This window comes from Eurypyga helias, unplaced genomic scaffold (genome assembly GCF_000690775.1).
Source record: "Eurypyga helias isolate BGI_N326 unplaced genomic scaffold, ASM69077v1 scaffold51529, whole genome shotgun sequence".
Classification (NCBI taxonomy): Eukaryota; Metazoa; Chordata; class Aves; order Eurypygiformes; family Eurypygidae; genus Eurypyga; species Eurypyga helias.
In genome coordinates, this window is record NW_010274989.1 from 1 (window position 1) to 13,692 (window position 13,692).

General features: G+C 44.1%; 1 protein-coding gene across 1 annotated transcript; it reads left to right on the top strand.

Annotated features, from left to right (window-relative positions):
- Nucleotides 1-703: 703 nt before the first annotated feature.
- Nucleotides 704-12,545, top strand: LOC104515832 (nesprin-2-like; the record flags this gene model as incomplete). Its single annotated transcript, XM_010159953.1, has 11 exons — nt 704-862; nt 4,022-4,209; nt 4,367-4,517; nt 5,003-5,185; nt 6,513-6,650; nt 7,494-7,688; nt 8,533-8,812; nt 9,158-9,226; nt 10,032-10,168; nt 11,103-11,232; nt 12,334-12,545. Coding segments are annotated over exons 1-11 (1,794 nt in total), but the record flags the coding sequence as incomplete, so codon positions are not given.
- Nucleotides 12,546-13,692: the final 1,147 nt, after the last annotated feature.

The following is a 13,692-nucleotide window of genomic DNA, read 5'->3' on the forward strand; positions in this document are numbered from 1 at the left end:
GGCTGAATCCAGCACACCAGGGAAGGTGGTGGGGTCCCCATCCCTGGGGATATTTAAAAGACGTGTGGGTGAGGCATTTGGGCACACAGTTCAGTGATGGACTAGCAGTTTTAGGCTAACGGTTGGACTTGATGATGTTAACATCTCTTCCAACCTAAAAGAGGCTATGATTTTTAAGTTCTACAGTGGCCGTTTTTCAGGCCTTCTCCTCTGCTGTCAGCATCCATTTGCCCAGGGTGCTGGATCTGTGGTTTGGGCAAATTCTGCCTCCATTGACAGAGTTGGACCTTGCTGATTAGGGTGGGCCCTGTTGGCTGCTGAAGACAACACTGAACGTAACTCACTGCAGGAGAATCAGACCACAGATACCCATTTAGTTTAGCTGCAGCATGTTGCGGTACAAACTCCTACTTAGACAAATGTCCAAGAACTGACTGAAGAGCTCACTGTCAGATGAATAAGGCTACAAAAATTCACTCTGCTCATACAGTTTCACACAAGACCTTCCTGTAGCTGTAGGGCATAGGCCTGCTGTGCCAGTTTAGGTAGGTTTTGATTAAAACACTGCTCTGATTTACAGGCAACAGCTTGATGTGACAGTAAGTGCTTCATAAAGCCATGCCTGTCATCACCTTCTGCTGACACCATTTCCACTGATTGCAGATCCTTCTAACAAATTACTCCTTCTGGTTTCCTTAGGGTGAAGAAACTGAAGGAAACATTTGCTTTTATACAAGTATTGGACAAAAACATGAGTAACCTTCGCACCTGGTTGGCCTGGATTGAGTCTGAGCTTTCCAAGCCTGTTGTTTATGATATCTGTGATGACCAAGAAATCCAGAAGAGACTGGCAGAACAACAGGTAGGAAATAATATCAGCCAGAGTAAATGAGCTAAAATGCTGCTGATTACAATTGGTCCTGGTTTAAAATCACCTGTTTCTTTTCTTTAGCAAGGCCTTCTGTGTTTGCTTTTCATGTTCCTGCCAAGATGTATTGCATCGAAACTTTTTATTTGCTCACTGCAATTTCAGTGTTGTGTTGACTTACCCCACTCCTCCCTTCCCCCCTCCACCCAAGGAAAACATGCAAAAGACAAACAAAAGCATTTTTACATTTGATGGTCTGCTCAATTAAGTACAACAGACTTCATTAAGGGCATGGACAGAATCTGTGAGGATGGCTTAGGTTGACAAGGTGTGAGTACCAGGTCTCCTGCAAACTGTCTCTGGCAGCTTTAAGTGCTCTATTGTCCTCACTGGCTCAGTTCTCTTCCCCTCCTTGCAGACAGCAGAGCAAGCTTGACACGGAAGGTTGTTTGAGCTTTGGAGGGTGGGCTTATGCAAACACACCTTTGACTGAGGCCTGACCCAGTAGGCAGGCTCCTGAGGGTTGGGTATGTTGGTGAGTGAACCAACCTAGCACCGTTGGGTGTTGGTTGAGTGTGTGTAGGCATTTTTCTGAGACAGTGATTTACCAGGGGTATCTCAAGGATCTATGCTTGTTTAAAGTGCTGGAGATGGCAAGGATTTGGCACAGCTGAACATGCCAGCTATCCCGGCCACGTGGAAGTGTGAGATGAGTTGGGTAGTCCTGGAGTAAATTTTTCTCTCCAGCAGCCAGGGAAGGAAAAGGAACTTCTCCAAAGCACAGGCTTGCTGATGAGGTCAGCCTTTGCTCAGGTCTGTGCTAAGTCTGCCCAGGTTCAAAGTGCCTCCCTGGGAAGGCTGAGAATGACCACAGCTGTCATCAGGCCTTTGTGTTGAACAAGTGTATTTGCCCTGAAACTGAGGATCAAGAATAAAGCTGTCAAGCATGGAAGCTTTATGGCTTCTGCCTTGAAGAACACCTATGGGTGTTCTTCTCTTCCTTCCCATCTTCTCTCTGGCTGCTGTTTTCATGTCTAAGGTAAGATCCCTGAGTGACACAGACCTGAGGGCTGTTTTTGCTATGGTTGATATGACTCTCCATCCGCTCTTGTCCCAGACATCGTGGGATAGACCAGCTCCTCTGTGTCAGGAGTGGAGGGTGGCTCCCACCGACTCCACTGTAGGAGCTGGTCAAACACTACAAGCCTTGGCTCAGTGCCTCTGATGGTTTCATATGCATTGGGAATGGTTTCATAAACTACAAGGAAATATTTTTCTCCCCATCCAAACCTTTTGCGTTCTCAAAGGCTGTGATAAATTACGAGGCAGAGAACATGTGGCATGAAGGAATTGTGTCCAAACTCATTTATTTTTGTTATGAACATACAAGCTTTAGGTCACTGTAAGAGCCATTATTTGCTGCTCAGAGCTACTTACTGCTTTGTTGTTTGGACTCTGTTTCAAACACAGACCTCTGGGCACCTCTAGACTCCTTCTACTGTAACCTTTCAGCAGGCTGAATGTGAGAAGACTGTGCTGACTGAAAAGACCACAGTAAAAAAAAAAAATCCTCTTTCATTCTTCATTAAAGAAACCTTTATCTGAATGCAACAAGTAAAAAGACCTTTCCTGGGTTTAGCCAAACAATTATTTCATCAAGAGCAGAGTGATGGTGAAAAATATACCCTAAAGGCTGCTTTTATTTGACATCCCTGACTGGAAAAGTTTTACCTGTTCAGTCTTGAATAATGACATTGAAAAGCATTGTGCGTCTACAGAGATGTTTTATGGGACATTTGTTCAATTAAAGGATGAAGAATAAAATTAATAATATTGAGGTTTCAAAGCTGTGTCACTAATGCAGGAGTCTGACAGCGTGTAGTCTGTTTAAGCTCGGGCAATGCTGTGCAGAGTTGAAGGAAAAGTACCTTTCTGTGCTCAATGTATGTTCCTGGCCCCGTTACTTAGTTTGATATGTTTGTGTCAACATAATACCGTCAGGTCATTTGGAATTAACAGCTTGGGAAACAGCAAGGATTCTGCTTAGGGTTATTCTGTGAACCCAGGCATGACCAAAAGTAATGAGGTTGTGTCAGCAACCTAGTGCAAGTGCAAGTAGAGTGGTTTGTAAATTCACAGCTGTGAATCCTTAATAAGCTGTCAAAAATTATGTTGGGTCTGCCTCCGGCAGTCTCTCCTCTGCGTAAACATTTTGGCTTCTATGCTTCTTAAAGATGTACATTACCACACATCCTATTAGCCAAATTTGGAATGTTTATGGCTCAGCCCTTTCAGGTACCCATGTAACACCACCGATGACTGCCACTGAGTGATACTCAAATCCTTGCAGCTTGTTGACTTCTGGGAAGATCTTCAACTCCTTTTGTATTTACTGCAAGCAATGCCTGTTTTGGGGTTGTTTGCTTTATTTTGTTTTGATTTCCTAACTCTAGAGCAGAACCAATTCTGCTTCATCTGTTCACTGAAATCAGCAATATTTAGATAAGGCTTTCTGTTGTTCAATTACATTGACTTTAGGAGTAGTTATAGGTACAGAGTGTGAGGCCAGACTGTGATGGAGATGCAGGCCCTGGAGAAGAAACCCGTAGTGTAGATTAGAGAAAGCGTCTTTGTCGGACCCTTTAAAACAGGCTGTCGTAACAGGAGTTTTACAAGAGGGAGTAAGAAGAGCAGTGTAACACCAGCTACTTGTGTGCTGTGGTTCGTGGTATCAGCCTGAGATCACGTAGTCAGTAAAGTACACGGACTGTACTGTGAGTTCTCTGTCAAGTCTTAACAGTGTAGTACGCTGATATGAGACCCTCTCATCTTGCACTGTCAAAATTAGTATGTGTTTACAGTATGTGTAAATTTGGATTGTGAATGCACATGAAAATTGTCCAGACTGTTAATACGAAGATAGGCCTTTCGCTGAGAATCCAAAGTTGGACAATCCCTTTGTGCATGGCTGTTCTGTCCTGACCCTGTCATCTGCACAGCTCATCCTGCAGGTCTGTTTTCTAAAGCCTAAATAAGCTTTTCCTGACACACAAATTGCTCTTTGCCCATCCTCTGCAGCATTTTGAAAGGCTATGTCTGAAGTCCAGCTGTGCATTTTTCCTTCTACTCAAGCTGTTCTTTTGCCAATGGCAGGATCTGCAACGAGACATAGAGCAACATACTGCAGGGGTGGAATCCGTGTTTAATATCTGTGAAGTCCTGCTGCACGATTCAGATGCGTGTGCTAATGAGACAGAGTGTGACTCCATCCAGCAGACTTCCAGGAGTTTGGACAGGCGTTGGAGAAACATTTGCGCCATGTCTATGGAAAGACGAATGAAGTAAGTCTCTTTCTTTCCCCTCCTAGCGAAGCCTGTGGCAGCATTTTGAAGAAACGGTGTAGCTTTTGCCACAATCTGAATTTCAAAAAAGAAAAAAAAATCCCAAATTAAAGTTAGCTTGTGGTAAAACATTTCCATTTTTGCATTTCCCTCTCAGAATTGAGGAAACCTGGCGCCTGTGGCAGAGGTTTTTGGACGACTATTCTCGCTTTGAAGATTGGCTGAATTCATCTGAAAGGATAGCAGCTAAACCTAATACTTCAGAGGTGTTGTACACCCATGCAAAGGAGGAGCTGAAGAAATTTGAGGTGAGTTTTTCAGCTTCAGTTTTTCGTGCTCAGCAGCAGGCTGGATGGTCAGACTGCTAAATGCTTACTGTCTGTGTGAAATGCCTGCATCGCTGAAAAACACCAGTTTGGCAGTGGTGGTATAGAGAACATAGGTAAGTTGGCCACTGTGTGGCTCCTAGGTATCTGGCTGATCTGTTTGTCTCCAGATTTTATTTTTTTTAATGTGGAGAATCCAGTGCTCTGAACTAACAAGATCCTGCTTATAAGTTAAAGCTTTGTTTTTTGTAGGCAGAAATCCTTTCTGGGGTTTGGGTTTTTTCCTTCCTTTTGCTAATGAGCTAAGATTGAGCAGATGATTTAAACTATGGGTCCTTCTCTGGATTTAATTTTGCAATTAGAAGGTCTGTTTTTATGGGGAGGGCATCATCATCTCTTGATGGATAGAATCATCCAGCTCCTCTCCCTTCCTGGCAAGGGAACTGATTCCTTCTTTTGGTTTGCAGGCATTCCAACGGCACATTCATGAGCGACTCACTCAGTTGGAGCTGATCAATAAGCAGTACAGGCGCCTTGCCCGTGAGAACCGTACGGACTCAGCCAGCAAGCTGAAGCAGATGGTACACGAAGGCAACCAGCGCTGGGATAATCTCCAGAAACGAGTCGCTGCCATTTTGAGGAGACTCAAGGTAATTGCACGGTGGGGTGAGAGAGCGAGGAGCACTTGCAAATTTCTGTAGGAATTACCCAAGGGCAAAACACATACTGAAGCAACTGTCCTGTGTTGTTTGTGTTTTGAGTTACCAGTGTAGGAGAGCAGCTCTGGAAAGGTCACCAAGTGTGTGGCGTAAACATGTCCTTGGCAGATGGGTTCTTGGTAGTTGAAGGAGCATAAGGGAAGAATGGGTGTAAGGTTTTGGAAGGCGTGTTGTAGGCCTTACTTGCTCCTGTCATGCTCTCCTCCTACCAACCCTGTCATGGGTGCATGTGTTCACGCACTTGAACCTTTCTGTAAGTAAGAGGCAGAGGGATAAAAGGACCCCAGTGCAGACGAGGTTTGGAGTTTACAGCCCAGCTCCACTTTCTGCCAAGCTATGATTCACCTACAGGCCTTTAAATGCGGCAGTGTGGTGGAGGGGCGTGCTGTTGTCACCAGCTCCTGCTGTGCTCTCTGCCTGACAGAGGAAGGTTGTGGAAGAGTGAATGTGTGATACTTCTTTGAAGTGTCCTGCGTGTTGAGTTAAACTCGTCTCTGGACAGATGCCCTGGGGAAAACTCGTCACTGCCTGATTTTAAATACAGCTGTGCTGCAAGCGATTGGCAGGGAAAACTTGGTTCCTGGAAGTCGGTGGATGAGACTGGGAGAGCGCCGATGGGGTTTGATCTGTGCAGTTAGGAGGTGTTGTGTTTGGGATGTTCTATCATCCCCTCCCTGAACAGTAAATCTACCCAGGAAAACTGGGGCACTGCAAGCTGAGTGTCTGTTAGCAGCTTCTGTGGGAGGTGGCAGCAGGAAGAGCCCTTCCTGGCTTCTACACCAAATGAGGCATCAATTACACTGCTGTGGTCATCCGTGATCCAGCTTCTCCAGTGTTTTACTGATGTTTAATGTCATGGTTTTAATTACTTAGTAAATAAAGTTGTTTTCTTTTTCTGTCTTCTATATTTAGAACAAATTAGATGTTAAACCTGAATTCAAATAAGTGTTATGCTGATATAATGATGTGGGAGAAGGTATACAGTGTGGAAGCAAGAATATAACTTTGTAGAAGCCTCTTGCACTGCTAAAGTTTTATGCCCTCTCTCACATGAACCGTGTACTAACATAGGACACTGTTCCAGCATGACTATAGGAAGGAGACAGTTTTTGTACATGGCATGCTGCCATTTGTGTCCTGAAGGCCTTTAAGGTGAAGAGCAATTTTGAAACAAAACGCTGTTTTCAGAGGGCTCCTTTGACCATCTTTTCTTTAGTAGCTGAAGTCTTATAACGCTGGCTCCCTTCTTCCTGTTCAGCACTTCACCAGTCGGAGAGATGAGTTTGAGGGGACCAGGGAAAGCATCCTTGTTTGGCTTACAGAGATGGACCTCCAGCTGACAAACGTGGAGCACTTCTCAAAAAGTGACTTTGATGACAAAATGCGCCAGTTACATGTACGTATCCTTACAAAGCAGTTATGTAATAAAGCCAGATGGTCCTCTTGGACTGCCCTCTCTTGACAGAATCATCTTTTCTGAGACTTCACAGTAGCCAACAGATCTCTGTATGGCTGTATTTGTTTTAAGATTTATCCAGTTTAATCAAGATCAAACTGTACAGTATTTAATTTCAGATTCAGTGTCCAAGATCGGGTCTATCCTTACACTTTCTTCTAAATGTGTCCGAGACAGTGATATCTGGGCTGGAAAGGAGCACGTGCAGGTTAACAGTAAAAGCTACATTCCCAAATTCAGGTGTTCTTTTCTGATATGAATTTTGAATTGGCATTAAGGTAGGATCTCTCCTCTGAGTACACTGATTGTAGCTGGGACTTTCACACAGAAATGACAGCAGGCATGTGCAATGATTCTCAAGAACATGCTAGTTCTTTGTTACCTGCTCATGTGCTTGTTTCTCCTTTCCACCTGCACTGTTAATTGTTTTGGGATGTAGATTTACTGTTGTGCAGGCTGGAGGCCCAACCAGCCAAACATCTTTGCTACTGGGAAAAAGGGGGTGTGTACCCAGCAGAAAAACAAGCTGATTAGCTGGACTCTCCTATCATGATACCCTGCAGGCTCAGGACACTGCAGTGATACTGGTGTACACATGGGTGGAAAATGCCACTTCACTTGGAACTGTAATCCTGCTAATAAAACTTCACTGGGTGACTAAAAAGATGTTTGCCAAATGAAATTAGACAACAGTGTACATTGTTGCTTTTCTTTTTAATTCCAACCTTAAACTAGAAAGGGGACGTTGCAGATGTAATTCTTTTTCTTGTGTGTTCCAAATAGGGTTTCCAGCAAGAAATTACACTAAACACAAATAAGATTGATGAGCTAATTGTTTTTGGCAAGCAACTGATTCAGAAGAGTGAGCCTTTGGATGCTACCCTGATAGAAGGCGAATTAGAAGAACTTCACAGATACTGTCAGGAAGTGTTTGGACGTGTTGCCCGGTTCCATCGAAGACTGACTTCAAGGCATCTTGTAAGAAGCAACAGTTGTTTTGATGCTTTGGCAAGATTTTGCTGTTTGAACTGCAGTGCTCATGGCTTATCCCTGGCAGTTTGACTGGGTGGTTTGAGCTCAAATGGGCCAGAAACTCCCCAGTAATTGTGCCTGTTTTGCTAAAGCTTTGTCGCCAGTCCTGTCTCCTCACACCTCTCATGTTGGGTCTCCATCTGCAGCATCTGAATAGTAGCATGAAAGAATTCACAGGGTTAATATTTAGATAGTAGTGGTTTGAGGGCTTCAAAAGCTTTTTTGGTGTGTTTAAGAACACATTGTTTAATTTCAACAATGTGCTTAGAATATCTCTTTATGGATTCATTTGCGAGGCTCCATCCGTCTACCTTCTTGTGGGAACCCTGAATGTGGGACAGCATGCTCTTTACTTTTCACTGAGAACATTTAGCTGATTCTCGGTTTGCTTTGGCCCAAAAATTAAAAACATCTATTAAAAAGCCAGGCAGAGGGAGTAACATGACCCTCTACAAGTAGCTGTTCACCCTCACCTGAGCATCATTTCACTGCTGGCCTATGCAGTTCATGTGGAACAGGGTACCCCTCACTGCAGGCTGGAAAGAGATGTTATGGTGGTGGTTGAGTGTCTTAAAATAGGGCAGGTGGTTGCTGATGTGAGGATTGTTTGGGCAAAAGGAAGGAGGCAGAAGTCATGCTTCCCTTTAATTTTAGGCATGTGATCTTTGATTTCTGCAGCTGACCGCAAAACAGTCCCTGCTAGAACTGTGTGGCTCAACCATTAGCTCTTTAAGCAGTATAGAGATATTGTAAATCTTGGTAATATGTAAGAATTTTTATTTATTTTTAGGGATCGGATGATGAAAATGATACCTCTGAAAATGAGACAAGTACAGAAGATTCCAGAGAAATCCAGAATGATCCCTGGCATAAGGTGGCCAACAGTGAGGGGTCGTCTTTGCAACAGTCCTTTTGCCAACTTATGCCCCCTACTGTAGGTTATGAAAGATCAGGCTGTGAAACCCCTGTCAGTGTTGACTCCATCCCACTCGAGTGGGATCACACAGGTGATGTGGGAGGTTCTTCCTCTCACGAACAAGAAGAAGCAACATACGTCAGTGCTCTGTCAGGTGAGCAGCAGTTGCCAGCTCTTTGTTTTGACACGGACAAGGATGTCCCTCTGTGGGAAGGGAGGGGGATTGAGGTCTTGCTCTCTCGTTGTTGGCTGGTTTTCTAGTACTATGAATAGATGTGAGCAGTCTCATCTCTTGGATGTCTTGATGAAGGGAATGGTATTGTCTAAATCAAGCTTATATTTTCAGAAACATAAGGTCTTTAGAAACCTTGCTTTTTAAGAATGTGTGATGAAAATAGTACCAACAACTTATTTTGTTCTTTGTCTTTGCTGTCCCTCGTTGTTTTTAATAGTTGGAAAATATTGAGTAGTGAGGAAAATGACATTATACTTTTTTCAGATGTAGAAATCACTGAAAATCCTGAGGCATATCTTAAAATGACCACAAAAACTTTGAAAGCATCTTCTGGTAGGCACCTGCTAATGCATGTGTCTGAACATGGCAATCTCCCTGTGCTGCACGCTATATTCCTCAACCTCTCTCATATGTAATGTCTGACTTCCTGCCTTGTGTGGGCACCATGTCTCATCCTGTCATAGTGTTCTTACGCTGCAGTATTCACATGTACATTACAAAGCAGTCAAGAACACACCGTTCAGATTTTTGCCTGGTGAATGCCAAGGTGGTTAATGTGCATTTCACTGTATTGATCCAAAGTCTTTTGGTACTGTCTGGATGGTTTGCTCTGGGTAGTACCATTTTTTTTGGTTGTTTCTAATTTTGATTGCATAATTACTGAAGGAAATAATAGTTCCAACTCTGCAAGTCATTTTTGGATTGTGCATGACAGAACCATTTGTGTCCTGCCTGTTAAATCCAGAACAAACATTCTCCAAATCAGGACATGTCTGTACTTGTCCCTACTAAAATGCATTGCAGATGTGTGATCGTCTTGTTGAGATGCAAACTTTCCCAAACCACAGTGCAGCCTTTTTCTTCTATTTTTTGAACACCCATACCTGTATTCAAGCATTTTCCACAAGAAACAGAATGTCCCATAACTGCATGGCTCTCATCTCATTACCTTTGAAACACTGTTGATGTTTTGCAAATGTGCATGCTTTGCAAGGAAAGCTGCAAAACTGTCATTTGTATGCCATAACTCGATGCCATTTTATTCAGAGCGCTTTCTAACGTAGTACAAAGCCACAGCTTCCTTGTGGAGGTGGGACTTCGCACTCATGGCATATGGTTTTGGCTTTATTTGTTTCAGGGGAGTCTATTTCAGCAGGTCATCCTTGGCATTCTCCAGATAGCCCAGTCTGCAGGAAACACCAATACGACCAGGCGGAGATGGTTGGAACTGTGTTGGCTGGTCCAGAGACAAGTATTCCCTATATACCAGACTATGTGAGTAGGAGGCTCTGTGGGCATTGAAGCTGTACTGCACAGTCTTGTTTGCTGTTCCTGTGTAATTCCATCCTCTTCCCTCCTCCAGCATCAAGTGAAAGTTTAGCTGGGGAGGGGGTAGGGGGGGAGTGTTCACTTTATGCAAACCCAGACGTTATTCTGGTGGCTCAGGTAACCAATGAAATTATCCACGCGCTAGAAAAGCTTCTTTGAAGCGATTCAGAACAATCATGTTAGGCTCCTGATCAGTCAGTGTCTGGAGGAACTTACTTCCTCTGCTGTCATAGGACAAGTCTAGGGGAATTTAACTCCCTCCTCCCCCAGCCCCCAAGGAGAGAGTGTGAATACCATCCCTTGATACTTACTGATATACCTCCTTAAGTAGGCCAGTTTGAAGGGTCCTTTCCTGGCATGCAACCCACCCTTTAGTCTGCATCTGGGCACTAAAAAAGTGCCAAAATGGCTACTGCTGGTTGGTATCTCAGTCTTGGTGGACGATTGCCAGCCGTGGCTTCACCAGCAGCTGCCAGGCTCAGTGGATCTGGACCAGTTATCAGCACTTTTCCAGACACAAGATGATACTGGTATCTGGCTGCTTTTGCCATCATTTATCCAGCTGAGAGCCTTAGATTCAATATTGTCAGGACCCAGAATCCAACAAAGAGCATCAGCAAATGTTCGTTGTCTGGTACGGGTAGTACAAAGCAATTAATTTGCCACATCCAGTCTTATAATAATTAGCATCACTATTATTGTGTGTGTGTTTACTGAGAAGGAACAGAGAGCCAGTATGAACTGTTAGCAAAGATGGGGAAGGCCAGTGCTCTATCTGCCATGCAAGAGCTCAGCAGCAGCCCAGCCACCCTGAAGTAACACAAATGAAGTTTGATGGTTTGTTAACCTGCAGGGCTCACTCACCAAAATGTCATTCCAGGTGAATCAGCTCAGCTCTGCCAGCAGCTGCAGCATCAACAAGGAGAGTATTATGTCTGCTGACACGAGTGGTGAAGAACCCCAAGATGACCAAGAGCTGGTGAATATAGGAGCTGTGGAGAACAAGCCAGGTACAGTGTTAGGAGTGGCTTTGTTACTGGGGTGTTGGTCCTTTGACGCTGGAGGAGACCAGGCAGAGGTGGCGGGAAGGCAGCACGTTTACCTTGAGAACCAAACAGGAGTAGATCGCTATCCTCTAAATTAATGTATTCTGCTGAGGTTTGTGGAGCTGCCTTCTCATCTGGTACTGTCCAACCCAGGTTTGCTGTTCCACACTTTCCTGCCAGATTTGAGATTTTTATCACTCATGGTATACTTCTGTCTCTTTGCTGGTTGGAAGGAATGGGAACAATTTCACTTGTCTGTGTCACTTCAAAGTCTTTTAATCAGATTTCAAACGAAAGTAGGGTGTTTCTGTCTGAACAAAGATTGCTGTAGTCCCCTTTTGTCAATTATTGGTACTCCATGTAAGAAGATGCTACAGCCACCATTTACAGAAAAGATTTGTGAAAGCTGTTCATGTACTCTGTTTTTCACTGTATTCACTGTGGTCCTTTCTTCCAAATAGGCCAACAAACTGGTTCTCTTAACCTTTTAGGACCTCATTCCTGGTTTCAGGTGCTTGAGATTGTAATGAGAACACATCTGTACTGCAGTCACAAGAGCAAACCAAGTGATAAATAGAAGACTGCAGCTATATTCACCAGCTTTCTTAGTGTATGTCTCTGCCTCACAAACGGACCAGGGTTGAGTCCCACACACGGGCTCAATAGGAAAACCTCTGGAAAGCAGAGGCATCTCCATCTCCTTTAGAGCCAAATTGATGAAACATAAACCCGAGTCCTAACTGCTGGATCATACTTTGTCCCATGATGAATTTTGGTGTCTGCCAGGTCACAGCTGGGCTCACTGAATTCTGTTTCCTTGGATTTGCTCCATTCTTCCAGGTGAATTAAAACATCTTCAGTTTATGTGATTAAAGTCCTGTGGAGGATTACTATGGGAATAACTTGACCAGTACCATGAAATCTACAGATTGTAGAATCTCAAGAAATAGGGCCTTGAGTAGATTGGAGAATAATCTACCCATAAAACACCCGTAAACCAACATCTGTTTTACGCACTCTTCCCCTTACTGAAGATTTAAATGTTTGTTGTTCTATCATTTGTAGGCATTATTGATAGGTGGGAGCTCATCCAAGTTGAAGACCATAGAAATAAACTTAGGATGAAACAGAAATTGCAGCAGTGGCAGCAGCTGAACTCAGATGTCAGCAACATGTCTGCTTGGCTTGATAAAACTCTGGAAGAGCTGGAAGAGCTGAACAAAGTGATAACTCCAAACTGCATCCAGGCGTTGGAACAGAAGGCCAAGAAACTGAAAGTAAGTTGTGGCATACCGAGAAGTGGGGTTTCAAGATGCTCCTCCTCTTTGTCATTATCCTTTTTGTTTCCTTGCAGAAACACTTTCTCTGTCAAACTGTGCTGCCACAACACAGACAAAATATTCAGCCCCAAACTTCTCTTTACTTTTATTTTTGTTTTAGAAAACAAAAATAGAAAAGGCTCAAGTATGAAGTCTTTGACTCCCCAGTTGCCTAGGCTCAGGCCTTGTCTTGGAGTTGGGTATTCTGAGCAGTGATACCGGCGTTTTTTCCTTGTTCTGTGCCATCCTCCTCTGTGCAAACCAGAAAGGGATTGAAAATTAGCCAGGTCTACAGGCTACGAAGTCTAGGCTGATGAGGTTTTTTTAATGTAATTAATGGAGGGTGAGGGGGCAGTTTGTAGCTCTGACAGGGAGAATGAGAAAGATCTGCTCGAAAGCTGGGGTTTTTAGCAAGACGGTGTTTGCAAAAAAATCCTAGCTCTGTGTAGCACCTCTGTGCAGTAGTTGAAGGGCACCTCATTTCCAAACGTGCAGTTGGATTTTGTCACTCAGCAAATGCAGATGTCTCATGGGACAGAATATATTAGTTACAAAAGAGAAACACAACAACTTCAGTCTCTGCTAATCTTCAGCCAAGTAATAGAGCAGTTAGAGAGACGGTAACGTGGCTGTTTGTCAGCATGCGTGTCATGTCAGGAGGCCTGCTATGACTCTCAGCTTCCATAAATTAGACCTAAGTCAGGTCAGCTAGTTGAACCAGCAGGTTAGCAGGGTACGTGGAAGTGCTAGGTCCCTAGGACTTGGGTAACAAAATGCCTGAGGTTGAACTCAGCGCAGGTGTTCCTAACGCTTGTGGGAGTGCAGAATCCCCGCATGCTCACCCTTCTGCCAGCAGCCTCGTGTGGAGTCACCCAAATCCTGAGGCTACTGGTGAGTCTGCCATCACACTCGGGATGATGCTCACAAAGACACTCTGCAGGACAGATGGATTTCTTAGGCCTGTTGAGAGTATCCTTAAGCCTACACATCCTTGAGTAGTCTTTAGGCCAGGGAGAACGTCTCTGCACTCCAGTCCAGTGTTTAAATAAGAACGACTCTGATTGGCAGATGCATTCTGGCTTAGGTACCAAGCGCTAGGAACGGC